We start from the raw sequence: 21,968 nt of genomic DNA, 5'->3' as shown, positions 1-21,968 counted from the left end.
GCAAAAACAGGCAGAGCAAAGCAAACAAACAGAAATCTAAGCAACAATAGGCAGAACAAAACCAAACAAACAAAAATCAAAGCAAAAACAGCCAGAGTAAAGCCAAACAAACAGAAATCTAAGCAAAAATAGGCAGGAAAAAAAAACGAAACAAACAAAAATCAAAGCAAAATACGCAGAACAAAAGCAAACAAACAAATATAGCAAAATAGGCAGAAAAAAACCAAAACAAACAAATATCAAAACAAAAACAGGCAGAACAAAACCAAACAAACAAATATCAAAGCAAAAATAGGCAGAACAAAAGCAAACAAACAAAAATTACAGCAAAAATAGGCAGAAAAAAATTTAATAAATATCAAAGCAAAAATAGGCAGAACAAAACAAACAAAAATCAAAGCAAAAATAGACAGAACAAAAGCAAACAGAAAAAAGTGAAATAAGAAAATAAAACTGAAACGAAACCCCCACATCAAGTAGGACATCTTGATATCCACAAGTAATCAAGTCAAACATTATGCTTTGGCATCAATTTGCACAATGAAAGTAAATGTCACAAGAATGAAAGTGCAAATCCAGCGAGCTGTTAACAGTTTTTTCTCTGTGGTGGGCCGAGATATCAGTGGACAATGTGCACATGATATTTAAGAGGCCTTCAGTATTGTCTCACCCTCACAGAAGAACATGTCCCACACGCGCAGGACAGAGGCCCAGGGCAACGTTCTGGAGAAGGCGCACATGAACCACTCTGTCATGTACAGGATCGGGTCAATCTTGTATTTCTTCAGATGCCGATGGGCCACAGGAGACACGCGTTTCAGCAGAGCAAACAGGATCTCACCGTCCAACTGAATGGCCTCCTGTACCAAGAAAGACACATGTGGATCTATTTTACTAGAAGGCTTGTCATAATTATTTGATCCAACAGGGGTTATTCACAACCATGATTGTTTCAACCTTTGGAAGGCTCAAAGGGGTATCCAAAATTTACTTTTACTTTTCACTTTTTTCTGTTGGCTTTGAAGGGTGTTTGGTGCACTGATGAAAACCCCAGGGAATGGAAACCCTTGGTTCATGCAGATTTGAAGCATCAGTATTGGTTATTCACCAGCATGTTCATGTTAATTAGCTATTTTTATTAGTTATTTTGGCTATGGTGTTAGATCTAGCCCATTTTAAAATCAAAGACAACACAAATGACTGCACTAAGATGACATTTATTTGAAAGAATATAATTATACTCAATAATATTTATTTGAAAGCACGTAAGTATGTGTGTGAGCGTGATAGAGAGTGTTAATAAATTTAGGCATCCCTTTCCTAATTGCTTTAGTAGCTTAAATACTATGAAATAATGCATATAGATGTACATTTACATATGTATGTGTTACATGCATGTCATTTCCATTATTTATTCATTGCCACATTAGCAACTTGAAGCTATTTCAAAATGGCAAGATCAATATAGAAAGGTACAAATTACATAATAATAACCACATCATACATCATTATTACACTGCTGTCTGGAATACTTGATTCTGATTGGTCAGTCACAACATTCCCATGTATATTATTCCAGGATAACAATCGCTGAAACGAATAACAGGCTAATCTGGGCACTTTGAATAATCTTGATTGTCACGGATGGATGGATATTCACATCCACATGCTGGTCTGTCACTCCACTGTTTTAAACTGTTTGGCATCATCTTGTGACTGAATAGCATGTTGAATAGTGTATTCTCCATCCAGCTGTTTTTGTTTCTGCTAGCTTTGCATTTATTTGAAGAAATAATGATCACGTCTCAGAACAATGTTTTCTTTAGTTTCTTAATTTGTGCCTGTTATGTTTTGTGGAATGTAGTAATTGGGACGCATCATATTGGGCTGCTGATAAACCTGTCGGGCTTTATTCTTCCATAACAACCGCCTGGATGTACATTATCCCTTACATAAAAGTCAATAAAACACTTCCAATTTTACATTAAAAACATTAAATATAATTTTCACTTCAATGTATGATAAATAACAAACATTTCCATTGTCTTTATTAGCTTATTTGGTTTCAGATTTTTCTTTTTCTTTCTGTAATTTAAAAATTGCAATAATTACGTAAAGGTGCAAATTGACACAATTTACAATCATTTGTATTCTTTAAGTAGAAAAAAAAAAACACTACAAAGCCGCCAAAATTTTTTCTTTAGGGCAAATTTCAAAATTGTGACAGATTTGTCCCCCTTGACTACTCTTCAGCTTAAAAAGATCCCCAGCGTGTACATTATCTGTGCTAAATGAACTTTGGCTGATAAGCAATCTGATGCTCCTGTGAATGCAAGGTATTTACATGGATGTGTTAAACAAATCTTGAGATGCAAAGATTGACAAGCTTAAAACGGAAATGGTACAAGGAAACACCCCTGGCAACAACGAGAGCGATAGAGAGAAAGCACGATACGGTGTATAGTTTAATTTAATTCTTTATCTAGTCTTTATCTAATGCCCACGGCCCTGTCGCCCACTTACAAGCATCTATCTGTCAGCTTCTGAAGATCCGATACAGAAGAACTTACATAATGCTGGATTGAAAAAATAAAACTTTATGCTAAATACTCTATATACATAGAGTATTATCTTTATATCTCTATATCTTTATATACAGTTGTGTGGCAACAGTCTGTGAATATAACATTTTTTAATGTTAAAAATTTATTAATTTATTTTTTATATAAACCACACTTGATAGGGACAGTCTGCAGAAACACTTTGATTGCCATTCTGCCTTTATATGTGTCATCAGAGGGGAGAAGCCCCACCCATTAATGACAATCTCTCCCTCGTTAGCATAGAATGCAAGTCTTGTTTTTGGAATCTGCCATTTTGCTGACACAAAGGCATATGTAGCTCCGCCCTCTTTTGAAAAGCACAATCTCACTTGAATTTAAAGCGACAGTCACCAAAATGGTACAATTAGGATCAGAGCCTAAATGGAGTGGATTCAAAGAGCTGTAAAATAATATTTGTTTGGTATTTTGGGCTGAAATTTCATATACACAATCTAGGTATTGGACAGACTTTATTTACATCTTGTAAAAAGGGGCATAATAAATCTCCTTAAAAAGGAAAGAATGATTCTGAACAGTAATTCTGTCTTCCTCGCTCTTTGTTGCATATTACTTTAACGCCAGCCTGTGAACATAATCTACTTTGATCCTAAACACTGTAGCTTATCTGAAGCCTGGAGGAGTTTAGTTTGTGTTGCTGCAAAAGCAAATCCACATCGCATTGATACAGTAAAACTGTCGCTATTTTTCCTATCACTGCATTTATAAGTGCTGAGGAAGAGCTGAAGTTTCGATATAGTCCTGAAAGTTTGGTTTCTGATGCATAGTGTATGTAGACCGACCGCAATAGACCGGATTAGGGATATTTTCACAATATGTAATACACGGGACAAAATGCTGTGCTTTACAATGCAAAGCAGACGGTCATCCTACAGGCTTTCATATGCTTATTTTTCATTATATAAAACTTAAGATCAACATTATAAAACTTATCCGAGGTGATAAATGTTACACTGCAACACAAGATAAAGCATCTAACCATGTTGTTTTCTCAAGACGTACTTGTGGGTGTTTCGTGAACAATTTTTTTCCCAATATCATGCATAGTGTGATGTCATACTGACCTTTTAAATTAAATATCTTATAACTGGCTTTGAGTGTCAAATCTTAAGCTTCATGTCACTCATATATATTTACATTGGATGTCGCTTACCATGTTGTTGTCTATTGGAAAGAATGGATCAATAGAGCTGCCATTTTAGTAAAGGGTAGCGCTTCTTTAAAAAGAATGTGAGACCAAGGTGTAGTGGAGGACTGGGCATCTGGAGCTATAGATATGTAAACACATATCTACAATCGGGAGTTTTCCCGGTGATCAGTATGCAAATATTTTTTTAAATAACAAACATTATAATTTTACATCACTTTGACTGCTGACAAAGCATGTGTTTGTGTGCATAGGCTAAATGTATTAAAGTTATCCTCCTTTCCTGTTAAATTTGATCTAATCCGTGTTCTTAAACACACCCCCTTTCCTGTTTTCACTTCTGATTCTAACGAGGGAGTGATTCGTTTGTGAATGAATCTCTGTTATGAATCACTCGTGTGAACCATCAATATCCCTGCGTCAATGTGCATATCCACCTTTCTGATCTAAATTGTATATAACATTTGTAACATTCAATAATTAAGGGTGGACAGTATGCACACTGAGGTATAGGCACTGTTATCAGGCACTCTTATAAGTTACTTAAAAAACCAGCCATTACTTCACTTAGCTGACAATAATACTAGTTTCTTGCAGTGCAGCGTCATGACTTGTCATATTTCATTTACATTGTTTGCTGATTTTATTCAACAACACTAGCATAAGCATAGAATAGTCAGTGCAGTAAGTGTCTATTATCATCAATAACATTACTTTTTTACTGTTTGTAAGTAACGCAAGTACTTTTTAAGTACTTGTTTGTAAGAGTTTGTAACATTCCAAAACTTAAGCTTTGTTTGCTCGTTACTACACCCGTATGCAGCCCAAAAGTCCAGCATCTTCAGACTGACTTTAGTCTTGACTAGTGCAGTTGAATGACTTTTGTCCTGGGAGCACTGTACAAATGTGGCAGGAGTATTGACACATGCACAGGGTAGAGCTGAAGATCTTCCCCCGAACCCAATGGGACCCGATAGGTTCGGGTTTGATTTCTATAATTTTAGACGGGGTCGGGCTGGTCTTGGCTTGCGCAGTAGGTAAATGAATAGACGTGATGCATTTCGATTAGCGCGAGAAAGTAATCAAATTGTTTGTCTCAACATTAAAATCCATCCCTGCAAAGGTAAAACAAATGATGATGGAGAAGTTAAAAGGAGCGAATTTTGACTGTTGTGACGGTCAAGGAAATCAGTGTAATTGGCTAAATGACAACATTTCAGTTAATTGGAGGCACAACTGTACATTAGTATTAGAGGAAAACCTCAAGCCAGAATCAACCAAATCAACAAGCCAGAATCAACCCAAAAAAAAAGCCAGATTACAATTTGCTAAATTACACCGGGAAAAAAGAATAATTTTTGGAGACATGTCCTGTGGTGATGGAACTAAGACTGAACTGTTTGGCCATAATGACCAGTGTTACATTTGGAGGACAAAGGGGAAAGCTTACAAGCCTAGGAACACCATCCCAACTGTGAAGTATGGGGGTGGCTGTTTTGCTGCAGGAGGGACTGGTCCACTTTACATCATAGATCGCATCATGAAGAAAGAACATTATGTAGAAATGCTGAAGCAACATCTGAAGACATCAGCCAGGAAATTAAAAATTGGCCACAAATCTCCAGTCTTCCAAACAGACCATGACCCTAAGCAAACTGCCAAATTAGTTAAAATGTGCTTTAAGGACAACACAGTGAATGTTTTGGAGTGGCCATCTTAAAAGGCCATGAAACCCCCTCGTTTCAGCAGGGTGTTTTCACACCTCTACTTTGGAAAAAGTCAGAAAAGTGGGCGTGTCCAGCTCTGTTAAGGGGGGAGTGTCGGAGGAAGAAAAGTGGGATGGTGTGGGAGTGTCTATTTGGGCACGCGTGAGTTTCAGAGTCAAAATACACACACAGGAGAAAGTGATGGTGTTTAACCTACATGGACATCTGTAGTCTAATTATTTGCCAAATTATTAAATGGTGGACTTTAACTGCAGTTTGGCTCTTTGATTCAGGGAATTCATTCATGCCCTTCGCGACAAACGAGATATTTGATTCAAGGAGCTGCTCTAAGCGTGTATTTTTCATGCAATGTTTGATACCGCACGGCGAATGAGAGAAAAAAAAAACCTCAGCATTTCCCGGAAACGTAGATGCACACGGCAGGTAGCGTCAGAAAGCCGCGTGTGTTATTCCGGTCACTAAATGCGGTAAAAACCCTACACAAGGTTAAAGTTTGGTTGTGGTGCTAACATGTTTACACTCGGTGCAATAGTTTGTTAGATACGAACAAACTGAATAAACAAAGAGCACTGGTCGCTCACTTACCAAATCTGTAGAGACAGGACAATCACCAGCAACTAGAGCCGCGTCTTTATTAAGAGGAGACTAAAGCGAATCCGGATCTCAGCGTTTGCAGATGAGAACAGCTCTCAGGTAAACAATAATCCTCCTTAGACACGTAAGTTATTGTTGTCGAGCGTCGCATACACTGTTAATCCACACGTGAGTCTGAGCTCTCACAGAGAGAAAATGAAAACAAAACTTAACGGCAGCAAACTATAAAAGCAACACTTCACGCTTGTTTTGCCAATACAATGTGGCGTCTCTGCCGTCTAAACATTGTGACAGTAAAGAATATTAATGAAGTTGCACAATAGAGCGCGCTGATTGGTTTGAACCAAGCCTTACTCATGCATTAATGCATCACACTGTAAGACGTAATAAGACTTACTCTGGCACAGACGCCCAGTCTGCACGCTGGAATACAACGCTATTATGTCATGGCCGTGACGCAGCTTCAAAAATTCGTTTCAAACCGGAAGTATGAATTTGCTTGAAATAACGCAAAAACAACCAATTTACACTTTTTTGTGAAATATAGGTGTCCTAATAGTGTTTTTAGCAGTGTGGGACACATATACGACTGTCAACAGCTCAAAAAATGTGTTTTGGTGTTTCGTGACCCTTTAAAGCCCTGATATCAATCCTATAGAAAATTTGTGGGCAGAGTTGAAAAAGCTTGTGTGAACAAGACAGCCTAAAAATCTGACTCAGTTACACCAATTCTCTCAAGAGAAATGTGCCAAAATTCCTTCAAACTATTGTAAGAAGCTTGTGGAAAGATACCCAAAACATTTGACCAAAGTTATACAGTTTAAAAGCAAAGAAAAAATACCAAGTAAAATTTATGTAAACTTTTGACTGTCTAGAAATTAATTAAAAATTCTCAAAAAAAAAAAGATAAAAAAATGCTCTCATTATTCTGGCATTCAGCAAATGTAAATGATTTAGGTAATCCAATCGGACCTTAAATAGTAAACGTTTAGTATGATTTACCATCAGACATTTTTTTAAAAATGGTTATGTTCCTTTTTTTAGAGTGTATGTAAACTTCGGGTTTTAATTGTATCTATGCATGTCACTCCTGACTCTTAAACTTACAATGGCTTGACAACAGCTACAGTTTAAACTGTATGGCATCAGATATGGTTGGCCAGAGTAAGATTTGTTTTGTTTTTAGAAAGTGTATTTTCAGAGCGGGTTGTGTACAGTAAATCCTGAAATATATCAGTCATAACATAACAGTGAAATTGCTATGGTGGTGTAAATTGAGCATTTCTGTTGAGACCGGCAGATTAAAGGAGGGCGAGTCTGGTTAATAAGTTGTGCTGAGTTAGTCTGTGAAGGGAACAAGAGAAGCAAACCTTGAACCCTGTTCTCTCTACATCAGCACATTTCACCAGAGTGTTGCTGAATGCGAGTGAAAACACATCAAATGCACCCCCCACAACGGCATGAAGCATCAGCACGATGTAAGCTATTGATCGAGTGCTTTATAAAGCTGACTGATTACTCTTCTGAAGGCTGACATGCAGACAAGTGCTGAATGAATCAATGAGTCTGCAAAAAACAGCATCATGGGATAATAAACTCTAGGATATTTGAGCCTGGATGACTATCTATAAGCAAGTTGTTTCTTTCAGCTAACACTGTTCCAATTTGAACCAATTCATTAGTAGGAGGATTCATTCATGAATAGGATCTCAGTACTTACCAAGCCTGCACTGTAGTAACCAGGCAGATACTTTTCACAAATCTGGACCAGACCCCAGAACGCATCCTGCCAGAGCATAAACATAGGAGGATAAGAATCTAGGACAGAGTACGAGCTTATGCAGGACCACTTAAACCTAAAGAGATATTAAAGTAAAGAGATATTGGTGACACTTCACTTGCAGCCTTTTTTTAGGATTGTTAAAAAGCCTAAATTTATATTTAATTCAATTTAGATAGATAGATTCTGCAATTAAAGTAAAAAAGTAAAAGAATTTGCATGACATCTGCATTTTTCCTTGTTGTAATACTGATGATATACTAAGGTCTTATGAAATGAAACATTGTTCCTGAGCTGTAAATGAACAGAAAATGTTTATGTTAATGTAAAGTGTCCATTAAAAACACGGTAAAATATTAGATTGATTATCTTTAGTTTATGTAAAATATAAATTATGAGGTAGATTATAACAAATCAAACATTAAAATAGATACCTGAGATTAAACAAAGTTAATTTGCATTTATAACTAATTCTAATTGATTTTAAATTAAACTAAATAAGTTGTTTTTAGCTAATGTTTATTTTATTTTAAATAATTATTTTACTTTTAGTTTTAATTATCTATAAACCTCTGATTAACTGATAAGCCACAACGTATTCAGTGTTTCCTCTAGGATCTTTTCCAGCTGTGGCAGCAGGCATTTTACACAGACCTACCAACTACCTATGGAGTTATTTCAATAAAAAAAGTTGTGAGTGCAGTATTACAAGTCAAGATCACATTTATGTAATACGAATGAGCAAATCTCTTTGCTTTCAGCGCCAGTTTCCTCTGTTTGTGCACAAAACGTCTAGCACAACCTCAAATTTACGATGTTCAATCACAGATTTTCTTGTGTGCTCTCAAATAAACGCTGCTGAAGTGTGATTTAGTGTGTTTATGTAACAAGTATGCCTTCAACATTAATTAGATTTGCTAGAAATATTTATGAATGTCTCCAATAGACCTACAGAGTGGTATAAATGCATCATAAAGTAAACTGAAACGGCTATAAACCCCAACAGGATAAAGTCATTGTATGCAGAGCCTAGATCTATAAAGTATAATTACGGAAAATGTGTTAATCATAACCAAAGTCTCTTTAAGGCAAGTCATTTCAATTAGTGGCCAACTTTGTAACACCACTCAGGCAGTAAGCGCGGGCATTTTGTCTAAATAGGGAAACATCAAATTCTCTAAAACTGCTTGCCAAGATTACAATTAAATTTCATATTAGGAATCATCAATAAAATGAAAAAACAACCATCTCGTTCAAATCACACAAAATCTGCAGAAACTCACATCTGGTCCAAGCCCCTCCCCCAGAGTATCGTCAGTCTATAACAATCGATGATTAGCTCCTGTACTAGTAGGCGGGGCTTTATTCAGCATAGTGACAGTTACACTTTTCCCCATTCAAAAAGATATGAGTGACATGTCTTGTGTATTCTATAGTCGTTGTATTAACTGCAAGCAACATCGTGTTTGCTAGCCTCATGCATCGCGCAATCCTGTCAGACAGTCTATCAGTCAGCATGTCACCTTAAAGGGTTAAACAAATGACGCACAGCACTACTGCGGTTACAGAATAGTTTGTGCAGTTATAATTCACTTATCCTTTGATACGTTTTGGTACGATTATAAACCGCTGTTTAAAAAAATGACTGAATGTTTTAAATGAGAAGCTGTAATGTAGCCGTGGCCGGGTGAATTTTGGTGTGGCGCCCCGCCATAGAAGAATGAATGTAGCGGAAACTATGCATATTAATACCTTTATAATAAATTAATTATGTACAATTACAAAATACATTCTAAATAAATACATGAACGTTTTGTTGTAACAAGCAAAACAGTATAATAGCTGACTGTGAAAATCAATAAATACTTTATGAGAGGTATTCACCTCTACAATGAGTGACAAGAGAGGATGAGACTAATGAAGAGTGTCCTTACCTCAGCAGGCATGTGCATGAGCAGCACTGCAGCTATAGGAGCCTGAGCCTGACAGTAGCCTTCCTCTGGCCTGTGCAGTGTGTATGCCTTCAATACCCGGAACAGATCCTGCTGCCTGCACACAAACACACATGAGTGCAAAAGCACAAATATAAGAAATGTTTTTTTTTCTCTATACTCTATTTAAAAAACAAAACAAAACAATGAATCTAGTTTTCTTTGTTGTTTACTCCAGGGCCATCATTCATTAACAGTGTGTAAAAAGTGCATAAGAACGGTTTAAGATTTAATAGTAGAATAATAATAATTATAATTAATTATTAATAATAATAAAGGGTGATGGAGTGGCGCAGTAAGCAGTGCTGTTGCCTCGAAGCAAGAAGGTCGCTGGTTCGAGCCTCGGCTGGGTCAGTTGGCATTTCTGTGTGAAGTTTACATGTTCTTTGCGTGTTTTCGTGGGTTTCCTCTGGGTGCTTCAGTTTCCCCCAGTCCAAAGACATGCGGTAGAGTTGAATTGGGTAAGCTAAATTGTCGGAAGTGTATGTGTGTGAATGAGTGTGTATGGTTGTTTCCCAGTGATGGGTTGCAGCTGGAAGGGCATCCGCTGTGTAAAAACATATGCTGGATAAGTTGGCGGTTCATTCTGCTGTGGTGACCCCAGATTAATAAAGGGACTAAGCCGATAAGAAAATAAAATAATAATAATAATAATTTCTTACATTTATATAGCACTTTTCTGGACACCCAAAGCACTTTACACATTGGGGGGAATCTCCTCATCCACCACCAGTGTGCAGCATCCACTTGGATGATGCGAGCACAGCCATATTGCGCCAGACTGCACACCACACACCAGCTGATTGGTGGAGAGGGGATGGTTAGGAGGCCATGATGGACAGAGGACAAATTCTTTTTAGAAGGACATCCTGGTATTTTCAACGACCACAGAGTCAAGACCTCGGTTTAACATCTCATCCGAAAGACGGCGCTCACTGAGCAGTAGAGTCTACTTTACTATACTGAGGCGTTAGAACCCACACAAACCACAGATTGGGTGCACTTTGTTGGTCTCACTAACACCACTTCCGCCAGCAACCTAGCTTTCCCATGTGGTCCAGGTACTGATCGGGCGCAGCCCTGCTTAGCTTCAGTGGGCGACCATGTGAGAGTTGCAGAGAGCTAGCTGCTGGCTATGAATGGTGATACTACAAAAAGAAAGTGTTACCCTATGTTTCCTTTGTCCTATAAACTGAAGTGGTTTCATAGATTGCATAGATTTTTTCATTGTGTTGAAATTCCCATCTTGCTGAGGAGTGTTCATGTAAACAGTCAGTAAAATCGAAATTACAGCTTAATGGAATGCAAAGACATTATCCTTGTGCAATGTCTTAAAGAGACTGCAGATTATTAATACACCGTTTCTGCTGTTAACAATCAAAGAACAAAATGCACTGCTCTTGGCTCAGTATGATTCACAGTTTTATTATCTTTATAATTCATGCCCATCTATATGTCTGTACTTTATATTATGGCTACTTAATTAGAAATATCCATGATACCTTTATTGAATCAATATACACTAAATTGAAGGTTATTGCAGGTTATTGGATTAAAAATTTTCATCTGTAAATTTGGCACATTAAAAATGAATTCAACCTCACATTGTGTGAATCATACTGACACACTATCTCCGAAACTTTCGTCTATCATAGAAAAAAATCAAAACAGGTTCAATTTCTTTTCTACTTTTTGCATCCTAAAAAGTGCTTTGAGAGATATTTTGACAGTTCAGAGCCACCGTACAACCCAAAAGCTAAATACAGAATGCTGCCATTTGAGCTACAGATAATTTTATGACAAACACAGTGCAAAACATAAAAACAGCTTCTGGCGGACAGATGAGAACCTGTGACTGGCACACCTCTGCCTTGCTACTGTTTATGTGTGTGTGTGTTTGTGTGTGTTCATACAGTTGACGTAATGCCTGTAGACATTACGATAGAAAGCATGGTCTGCTTTCAGTCCGCTACTTTGACACGTCAACGCAGTCGCCATCTATTATAATGTCTATAAGTACTGCCAGTCTATGTTCAGGATATATTTACGTACAGAGATGTGTGAAGTATCATAAGCAATGAATCAAAATTCCCCTGATTTCCTGAAATAAACTTTGCATTTCGAGAAAATCCAGAGCAGCTCTTTGATAATGAGCTGAGCTCTCCTCCCTCTTTATGCAGTATTGGATAAACACAATATGTAGCCTATTCCTCTTTCTTCTTTGGAAAAGAGAGCGGTATCACTGTTTGAATTGATTGTAAAATGTTTTGCGTTTTTTCATAATGAAATAATTAATATGCATCAGACTTAGTGTGCAAGGTTTTTTTACATGATGAGTTTTTCACTTATAATTACAAAACAAAAAATGCATATGAATATTTCGGACTTCAGTGTGCAAAGACCTTAAGAATCAAAACTAATCAAAAGCTTGAGAATCAGAATCTAAATAGGACATGTTAATCAATACTTAATAATAATGAATAATCATTAACAGTCAATAATCAGCGTTCGCAAACTCCAGACTCCCTGGAGAGATGTCAATTCGGACCCACTTCCAGTTCAAATTTTAAGAGCTCTAACTATGTGTAAAGGATATAAAGTGTGGATTTCCAACTTTGATAAATGCATATTAAACATGTAAATAATTCTATTTTTTTAATTTATTTTATTTATTTGTCTGTATGTCTTTTCGGTTGGTCTGAAATTAAACCGTAGGTGATTTGACGCTGTTGACGCCTTTGGATGGTGTGGCTGTCAGTTGCCAAAAAAGAAAATTTGATGGAGAAAGTAAGAGTTTTCAAAGATAATTGAACAGAGAGGTATGTGTTCTTTTTGCTCCAATTGAGAACATGTGATGAGACATTTGGATAGGGTGTATCCTAATGTCAAATCTAACAGGATTTTATTGATTTCATAAACTACACAATATCCTAATATTTGCAAGTTAAATTTAGGCAAACTAGGCTATACCTTGTATAATCAAAAAGGGGACACAATTTAATACCTTCTGAAACAGCATTTAAGAATTTTGAACATTTTTCAGGGCCTTTACAGAAGGGCCTTTCTCTAAATTGATTTCATTCATTCATTTTCTTGTCGGCTTTGTCCCTTTATTAATCTGGGGCATCTAGTCCTTTATTTAGTCATTTAGTCCCTTATTTATTTATTTAGGCATTTAGTCCTTTTATTAATCCAGCACATTTTTACGCAGCGGATGCCCTTCCAGCCGCAACCCATCTCTAGGAAACATACACACACACACACACTCATACACTACGGAAAATTTAGCCTACCCAATTCACCTGTACCACATGTCTTTGGACTGTGGGGGAAACCGGAGTACCCGGAGGAAACCCACGCGAATGCAGGGAGAACATGCAAACTCCACACAGAAACGCCAACTGAGCCGTGGTTCGAACCAGTGACCCAGCGACCTTCTTGCTGTGAGGCAATTGATTTATCAACTTTTAATACTTTAAGACACTCTGTTGGAGTTAAAAAGTGTGAAAATTTCAAAAGCCAAAACCTACCTCTTGTTAAATCATATTAAAAATAAAAAAATAAAAAATAACGCTGATCGCACTTCTTATTGGTTTATTTTTAAACGCATAAGGGATTTTTCCTTATTAATTATTTAACTGTTGACTTATGAGCAGAAAGGGCATCTGCCAGTAGTAATTGGTGGTTCATTCCACTGTTGCACCCCCTGATAAAGCAGGGACTAAGCCAAAGGAAAGTGAGTGTGTGAAAGATTTGCTATGCATATGAATGTAATAGCCCTATAATAAAACCCTTTTTTAATTTAAAACCTTTGATACTGATGAAAGTTCAGATCTGGACCTTTATATTGAGTCTTTAAGAAGCTGTGGTTTAAAGAGAAGCAGGTCTGCAGGAGACTCACCCGTGGCCTCCTCGAGCGACGAACATTTCATGGAATGGAAACTGTCTGTGAAGGTCTTTCTCTATCACGTCCAGCCATTTAGGATCTCCAGGCTGACTATCTAACTCCTGCCAAATAAAAAATAGACAGGACTTATTTGTATAGTGCTTTATACACCACGTACTGTTTCAGAGCAGCTTCAGTTGAATAAAACAGGAAAATTCATCATTTACACTGTAAAATTAATTTAAAGTTTGAAAGCAGTTCTACAGAAGATCAGCTTAATGTTGTTTCAGTTTGGTTCAACACTAGTTTACATGCTGCAAAGTTAAAATAAGTGTCAAATCTGATGATTTTACTGAATAATAATGCTTTAGCAAATATAAGTTGGTTAAAGAACGCACGAAAATACAAACAAACTCAAAATGGGTTAGTGTCAACCTTTAGGTATACTAAAATGTTTGTCTAAATACTTTTGAATATTACTCATGCTTTTTCCTCTTGGAGGGACTTCTAGTGTACAGTGCATTGTGGGATTTTCATCTCTGCAAATGATACAAAAGTAATGAACAAAGTTCAAAAGAAGAACATTTATTTGAAACAGAAATGTGTGTTTTGTTTTTAATGGTGTATACCAGGTTTATTATAGTTAAGTAAAATGAAACTACGTCAAATAAATGTTAACTTCATATATATATATATATATACACACACACACACACACACACACACACACACACACACACACACACACACACACACACACACACACACGATATATATATACACTATATGTGTGTGTGTGTGTGTGTGTGTGTGTGTGTGTGTGTGTGTGTGTATATATATATATATATTGATATACAAACAAACACAATAATAAAAAATACAATTAATTTATTTGAGCTAGTTTCTCATTTTATTTTAATGTAAACTATAAACAAGCTAAAATTAAAGCATAATAATTATCACAACAATAACAAAAGCTATTCAGAAATCTGAAACAAAAGTAATGACGAAAAACACATTACTAAAACTTTCAAATTAAAATCAAAACAGAAAAAAAAGACAATTAAAACTACAACAAGATATTACTGAATAATACTAAAATAACATTAGGCAATATGCATTACTGCCCGCCCAACATTAGATTTATTTTGTGGTCCAGAGTGTGTATATATGCATATATAAAATTGGTCTGAATCAGTTGTTTTGTAACAGAGCTATGATGCTTTAAAGATTCATTTGTACAAACCTCAGAGATGCCCTCACCTTAAATTTGCCTGGATTCTGCTCTTTCTTCACTTTCCCTCCAGACAGATAAAGCCACGCGCGGCCTCTGAGCGAAGGAGGGATGCCCTTCTGGCAACGCAACTTCACCTTTGGAGAAACAGAGATATCGACTTTATGACCTTCAATGAATGCCAACACATGACTGGAATATTTACAGTCTATATTTATAGGCCTTGTTGAACAGAATTACCCTGCTGTGAGATGATTAACACACTGTTTTGTCTGGCATATTAAACATAGTCAATTTTGCGCCATGAGAAAATTATTCTTTATATCGTTTTATACACTCACCGGCCACTTTATTAGGTACAGCTTACTAGTTCCGGGTTTGACCCCTTTTGCCTTCAGAACTGGCTTAATCCTTCATGGCATAGACTCAACAAGGTACTGGACATATTCCTGAGATTTTGGTCCATGTTGACCTGATAGCATCACGTAGTTGCTGCAGATTTGTTGGCTGCAATACCATGATGCGAATCTCCCATTACACCACATCCCAAAGGTGCTCTACTGGATATAAATCTGGTGACTGTGGAGGCCATTTGAGTAGAGTAAACTCATTGTCATGTTCAAGAAACCAGTCTGAGACCAGTCTGCTGCTGTAGGTCATCTGCCTTAAGGTTGGATGTGCTGTGCAATCAGAGATGTTCTTCTGCAAACCTCAGTTGTAACGAGTGGTTATTTGAGTTACTGTTGTCTTTCTATCATCTGGAACCAGTCTGGCCATTCTCCTCTGGCATCAACTAGGCATTTGCGCATGCAGAACTGTCACTGGATATTTTCTCTTTTTCTGACGCTTCTATCTAAACCCTAGAGATGGTTGTGCATGAAAATCCCAGTAGATCAGCAGTTTCTGAAATACTCACACCAGCCCGTCTGTCTCCAACAACCATCCTGATTCTGGTGCTCAGTTTGAACTGCAGCAGATCGTCTTGACCATGTCTATATGCCTAAATTCATTGAGTTGCTGACATGTGATTGGCTGATTAGACATTTGAGTTAACAAACAGACGAACAGGTGTACCTAATAAAGTGGCCAGTCGGTGTATATCCATGTTTAAGTAATCGTTTCAAGTTGAAATTCTAATTTAGACACTTTTAAACTATAACATTTAATGTTTTTAAATGCATGATAGTGTCAATAGTGGATATTAATACCACAATGAGGAATTCTCTGGGTGGAAATTTCATATGGGCCTGTTCACTTTATCTGATTATATTAGACAGGTTTTGCCTTTGAAAGAACACAGTGTCAGATGGCTAGTCAAATTCTTCAGATAACATCACGTGGATTTGATTGCTGTTGTTGAGTGTTTTATGAATGTTACACCATTCTGGGAACGACCTGAGCCATTCGAGAAGAAAAACTTGTGGTCAAACACAGGGCCACTTGCCAGAGACTAACCTTTTTGTGTTTCTTGGCCATCCACTTGTCCCAGTTGTTGAGCATATCCAGCCATTTAGCTTCTCTCTGCCGGAGCACGTCTGGAGGAATATCATCACTGCTGTGAGCGAGAACAAAGAGAGACTAGATCACTTCTCTGATGTGATAATAAGCACACCCACACATACGGATAGACACACAATCATGCATATCAGCAAATATAGGGTTGGAAACCAAGAACCGGTTCTTGTTCAGAATAGACTCCCGTATCATCCTCCCATACATTGACAAAAATTCGTACAAGTCTACACCTATGTTAGGGATAGATGAAATAGTCAAAATGCATCACAAAATAACTGCTAAGAACGCACACAATAGATGTCTGTACGGAATATACCCTTATGAATTGGCTTTCTTGCCACTAAAAACAAACATTTGAAGGGAATTGGTACATGAAATGCTTAACGTCAACAATGAATAAGCAATCAATGCATAAATTTTGCCATTGCAGCTACAAGTCTATGCATGTCTATACATCATAATGCACCCACAAACGCAAATTAACTTGAAGTAGTAACCAGCAGTGTGGATGCTATCTTTACTAGCACACTAAATACTGTGGCAGACGTCAAATTAAAAAAGGCTAGAGAGTATAAAACTACACCATGGTATAATAGTCATACTCGCGCTCTAAAAACAGCAACTCGTGCCCTGGAACGTAAATGAAAAAAAAATGATTTAGAGGTCTTTAGAATTGCATACAAAGACAGTATGTCCAGCTATAGGAGGGCTCTAAAATCTGCCGGGGCTGAGCACCTCCACAAACTGATAGAAAATAATCATAACAATCCTAGGTTTTTATTTAACACCATTGATAAATTAATAAATAATCTGTCATCTTTGGAACAAAATGTTCTGCTGCAAATTAGTAGTGATGACTTCATGAATTTTTTCAGTGATAAAACAGAAGGCTTAAGACAGAAAATATATGTTAAACTTTCTACACCGGCTTATACTCCAAATCCTGTAAATATTTCACTGAATCATAATAATAATAACCTACAGTGCTTCAAAATAATAGAACAGGAAGAGCTAGATAAAATTATAAATCACTCTAAACCAGCTACATGTATGTTGGACTCAATTCCAACAAAATTACTAAATGAATTGCTACATGTTATAGGAGATCAACTCTTCTTTATCTTTAGGCAATGTTCCAAATTCTTACAAGCTTGCTGTTATTAAGCCTATTATTAAGAAACCGCAACTGGACCCCAGCAACTTAGCTAACTAGAGGCCTATTTCAAATCTTCCATTTATGTCTAAAATACTAGAAAAAGTAGTTTCTGCCCAATTATCTTCCTTTCTGCAGACAAACAATGTTTTTGAAGTGTTTCAGTCAGGTTTCAGAGCTCATCACAGTGCAGAAACTGCATTAGTGAAAATAACCAATGATCTACTGCTAGCTGCTGATCAAGGGTGCATCTTGCTATTAGTTTTACTCGATCTTAGTGCCGCATTTGACACCATTGACCACAATATCCTCATTAATAGCTTAAAGTCTACAGGTGTCCATGGACAAGCTCTATAATGGTTTAAGTCATACTTAACTGACCGTTACCAGTTGGTGAATATTAATGGACAGTAAAGTATGGGGTGCCTGAAGGATCAGTTTTAGGTCCTCTGCTGTTTACAATTTACATGCTACCTCAGGAAGACATTATTAGAAGACATGGGAACAACTTTCACTGCTACGCAGCCGATACTCAATTATATATTTCGACTAAACCTGATGAGATGTCTGAACTGTCTAAGCTAACTGAGTGTATTAAAGATGTTAAAGACTGGATGACCAATAATTTTCTTCTCTTAAACTCTAGGACCTAAATCCTGTACACAGCAGATCCCACAAGTCGACCTACAATTGGAGGGACACAAAGTTAGCGTTAGCTCTACCAAAAAAGATCTGGGTGTCATATTAGACAGCAATTTAACTTTTGAAAATCACATATCCCAAGGCACAAAAACTGCTTTCTTTTATCTGAGAAATATCGCTAAGTTAAGAAGTATGCTATCCATCTAAGATGCAGAAAAGCTATGGACTATATGGCTTTTATGACTTCGAGGCTGGATTACTGTAATGCTCTATTTGCTGGCTGCCCAGCATCCTCTATTAACAAACTTCAGCTAGTACAAAATGCAGCTGCCAGAGTTCTTACCAGGTCTAGAAAATATGATCATATCACCCCCATTTTATTCGCCTTACACTGGCTGTCTGTTAAGTTTCGTATTGAAATTAAAATATTGCTTTTTACATATAATGGTTTAAATAATCTAGCTCCTGTTTATCTAACCAACCTTCTGTCTCGCTACAATCCAACTCGCTCATTAAGATCTCAAAACTCAGGTCTTCTGGTAGTACCGAGAATAGCCAAGTCGAGTAAAGGAAGTAGAGCCTTCTTATTTATGGCTCCTAAACTCTGGAATAGCCTTCCTGATAACGTCCGAGGCTCAGACACACTCTCCCAATTCAAAACTAGATTAAAGACCTATCTGTTTAGTAAAGCATACACTCAGTGCATCACTTTGCAGGTTTCCACACAGGTTTCTTCATCTTGTTTTTATACACTATAAACAGCAGCTACGCTAATTATTCTCCTGATTCTCCATTTCCACCTTGGGATACTCATCCTGAGGCCCTTAGACAATGCAAAGTCACTGATTCAATCCAAGACCAGCGACAAGATGATCCCAAGGTTTCCATATCCTGGACCAGGCCGTATCCTGAGCAGCTGTTGTGGTGGTCATGGAGGAGTGGAGAGTATGAGACTGATTTCTGTGACGCTCCAGGGACAGACGAGTCTTCGCTGAGGCCAGCTTCCGGGCTCCGCCACTGAGACTGCAGCTCTGCACAAGACGTTTGGCCAGTGGAGAAATTAAAATGGTCGTGCCCAACCGAGTCTGGTTTCTCTCAAGGTTTTTTTTTTCTTCACTCTCACCAATTGTTTTTTATTCTCTTCGCTGTCGCCTCTAGCTTGCATGGTTTGGGATTGGTAGAGCTGCGCATCAATGAATTTGCTATTCAGTGTTTGGACTCTCAGTAGTGATCTTTAAAGGTTCAGGACACCCTGGAGAACTTTTTTTTATATTAACAGATTTGTGTGTGTGGAGCATAAGTTAAGACAATGTTAGCACCTGACAGCTTTAATTGTGGGGAAAACTGGATAATTTTGAGCTTTTTTAAGCAAATTTTAGCTTCCAGGTTTAAAATGATTTTTGGGGCGGGATCAAAATCGGCGACATGGCGCAGTACTGCAAGTGCAATGATGACGCATCGGTTTCTCATTATTATTCATAGCGGAGTTTTCTTATCCTATGAGAAGAGCCGGATGCTTAATTATTCATGAGACCTGCCAGAGTCAAGCCCGAGCTGTGAGACACGTCACGGGCACACAGTATTTAGCCGTTCATGAAGGCTCATATGCGTTTGTTTCCATGATCCACAGGGTTTGTTGCATGTTTTCCCCCGCGATCTTGTCAGGGCCGATCATACAGCAAAGCTGTGTGTGTGCTGCTAGCATTTTTGTCGGGAGAGCAGCACGCGAATTAGAGAATGGCGGACGCTGTCTTTTATCAGGAGTTTGTTCACATTCAGACACATCGCCGTGCTGCTGTGTTTGCCTAAATCCTCCAGATTACCAGTAGGGCTAACAGTTAAAATAGACAGGTCAGGAGACCTGCTGCACTGAGTCTGCTGGATACGGGGATTGAGGGAGAAGTCCTCATTTACAGTGTTTACATGAACACACTTATCTTTATAATGATATAAATTGTGGTTATGTGTATATGAAATTACAAATAACAAATGTAGCAGGGCATTAAATCACTGTTCATTTCTTTGCATTTTAACTTTGTAAACTATAAACTCATGCGTCTCCTCATGGTTTGTCTCATTTTGTGAGCTAGCTTCGTTCGCTCACGTTCTCCCCTGCTGGCCATGCCCATTCCTGCCCGATGCTCGCGGAGCTCCACGCCCATTAATCATGCATCTTTTGAAAAAATTCTGAAGTAGACTTTAACCGAAAGTGGGGGGTGTCATGGCCCTTTAAACCACACTGAACTGAGCTAAACTGAACTGTACTTAAACACTAAAAACTGAACTACACTGTTGCAATTTACTATGACCTTTTATGTGTAGCTGCTTTGACACAATCTACATTGTTAAAAGCGCTATAAAGATAAAGGTGAATTGAAAGGTGAACATAAACCACAATCGTATGCCCATATGGGTTCACAATTTAATTCAAGCTTGAGTCAGCACAGCAATTACTACCGGCTGGTGCAGGAACGGCAGCTAAATGAAGCATTCATCACCCCACGACAGCAGACAAATCAAGTCTCATCATCTGGCTTTACTCCCATTGGTAACTGCTTATGAATTTGCTTCTTATTTGCATAAAGTAGAGCATTTCTGAACTTCTGTTTACATCTCGCATTGCTTCCCATGCATACATCCTGTCTACAAAATCCACTTTCTCTCTTGTTGCCGGGTGTTGCCAGCTTGACTTTAACCACTATAGTATTGATGCAGCTAAACTGATCTGAGCTACCTTCATGAAGCCTTAAACACAATAAATTGGTGCAAACTAAACTAAAACTTGGTACACGGTACATGCCCAAGCTCCCAATTTAACTAATGGGATTGTGACACTTGCACGCTTATCCCTTCATTTACAAGATCATCCCTACAGGTTTAGAAATTCAGCCCAATAAACTGACGAACACATCCACACAGATTTACAGACCTATACCCCTATGTTTACAAAACCAGGTCTATATATCTAGACGCTTATCAGCTCATAAGCTCCTAACAGCTTCAATGGCAAACCACGCTTTGAGAATACACCCAGGTGTCAAATTGGATTAACTATATCAGAGTACTGTAGGTGTTGACATTCGTTCACATTAAATTCTTCTGAGGGAAATCCTAAACAGAAGCTGGTGTCCACTGAAGAAAAGAAAGAAAGAAAAAAAATCACCCTTTACTACAGTCAGACTCAGAGTTGGGTGTAACATGTTCCACAGTAATGCTTTACTGTAATCTAAATTTTTGGAGAATGCAGTAATGTGCTGAATTACATTTGTGTAATCTGATTACGGTGACTAAAGTCAAGGTAATTACTTGCGTTAGTTATTGGAAGAAAAAAAATGCTTCTTTCATGCCACGTTTTCTGCTGCAACGCGAGTTAATAAGCATGCACTTTTAAATTGCTGGAGAACACAAGCTGAAATGGTTGCTGTCGAGAGCGGTTGCTTCAAGTAGAACACAGACATTACTTTGATTTAATCGAGCGTAACAACAAAAATATTGCTGTGAAATTCAGTCTAAAGAACTTTCGACTGCTTTTAACATGACCAGCAACTTGTTCAAGCACTTGAATAGAAACCTTTCTATGACATTACTCGTTACCAAGGAGGAAAACAGCACCTAAAAACACGACGGCCAAACTAATTGTTTGTACAGGATCGAGAGGGAAGGTATCTTCTGAATGTG

At 37.7% G+C, this 21,968-nt stretch overlaps 3 protein-coding genes across 8 annotated transcripts in view; 1 reads left to right on the top strand and 2 right to left on the bottom strand.

Moving 5' to 3' along the window:
- Positions 1 to 21,968, top strand: part of tctn1 (tectonic family member 1) — an 845,382-nt gene that overhangs the window by 689,507 nt on the left and 133,907 nt on the right. The gene's annotated exons all lie outside the window — the stretch shown is intronic.
- Positions 1 to 21,968, bottom strand: part of LOC103911722 (uncharacterized) — a 146,818-nt gene that overhangs the window by 84,196 nt on the left and 40,654 nt on the right. The window lies entirely within an intron of this gene.
- The window catches only part of tbc1d10ab (TBC1 domain family, member 10Ab), a 39,365-nt gene that overhangs the window by 4,653 nt on the left and 12,744 nt on the right, over positions 1 to 21,968 (bottom strand). For both annotated transcript variants that reach the window (XM_087270138.1, XM_087270139.1), the window contains 6 exons: positions 16,436 to 16,535; positions 15,010 to 15,117; positions 13,762 to 13,868; positions 9,804 to 9,918; positions 7,810 to 7,875; positions 671 to 860 (listed from right to left, as the gene is read on the bottom strand). In XM_087270138.1, the coding sequence (XP_087126264.1) occupies positions 671 to 860; positions 7,810 to 7,875; positions 9,804 to 9,918; positions 13,762 to 13,868; positions 15,010 to 15,117; positions 16,436 to 16,535 (686 nt within the window). The remainder of the gene's footprint in view (positions 1 to 670; positions 861 to 7,809; positions 7,876 to 9,803; positions 9,919 to 13,761; positions 13,869 to 15,009; positions 15,118 to 16,435; positions 16,536 to 21,968) is intronic.

This window comes from Danio rerio, chromosome 10 (assembly GCF_052040795.2).
Source record: "Danio rerio strain M-AB ecotype USA chromosome 10, GRCz13ab, whole genome shotgun sequence".
NCBI classification, from domain to species: Eukaryota; Metazoa; Chordata; class Actinopteri; order Cypriniformes; family Danionidae; genus Danio; species Danio rerio.
Note: the sequence above shows the minus strand (reverse complement) of the source record. Positions and strands in the feature narration are given on the sequence as shown.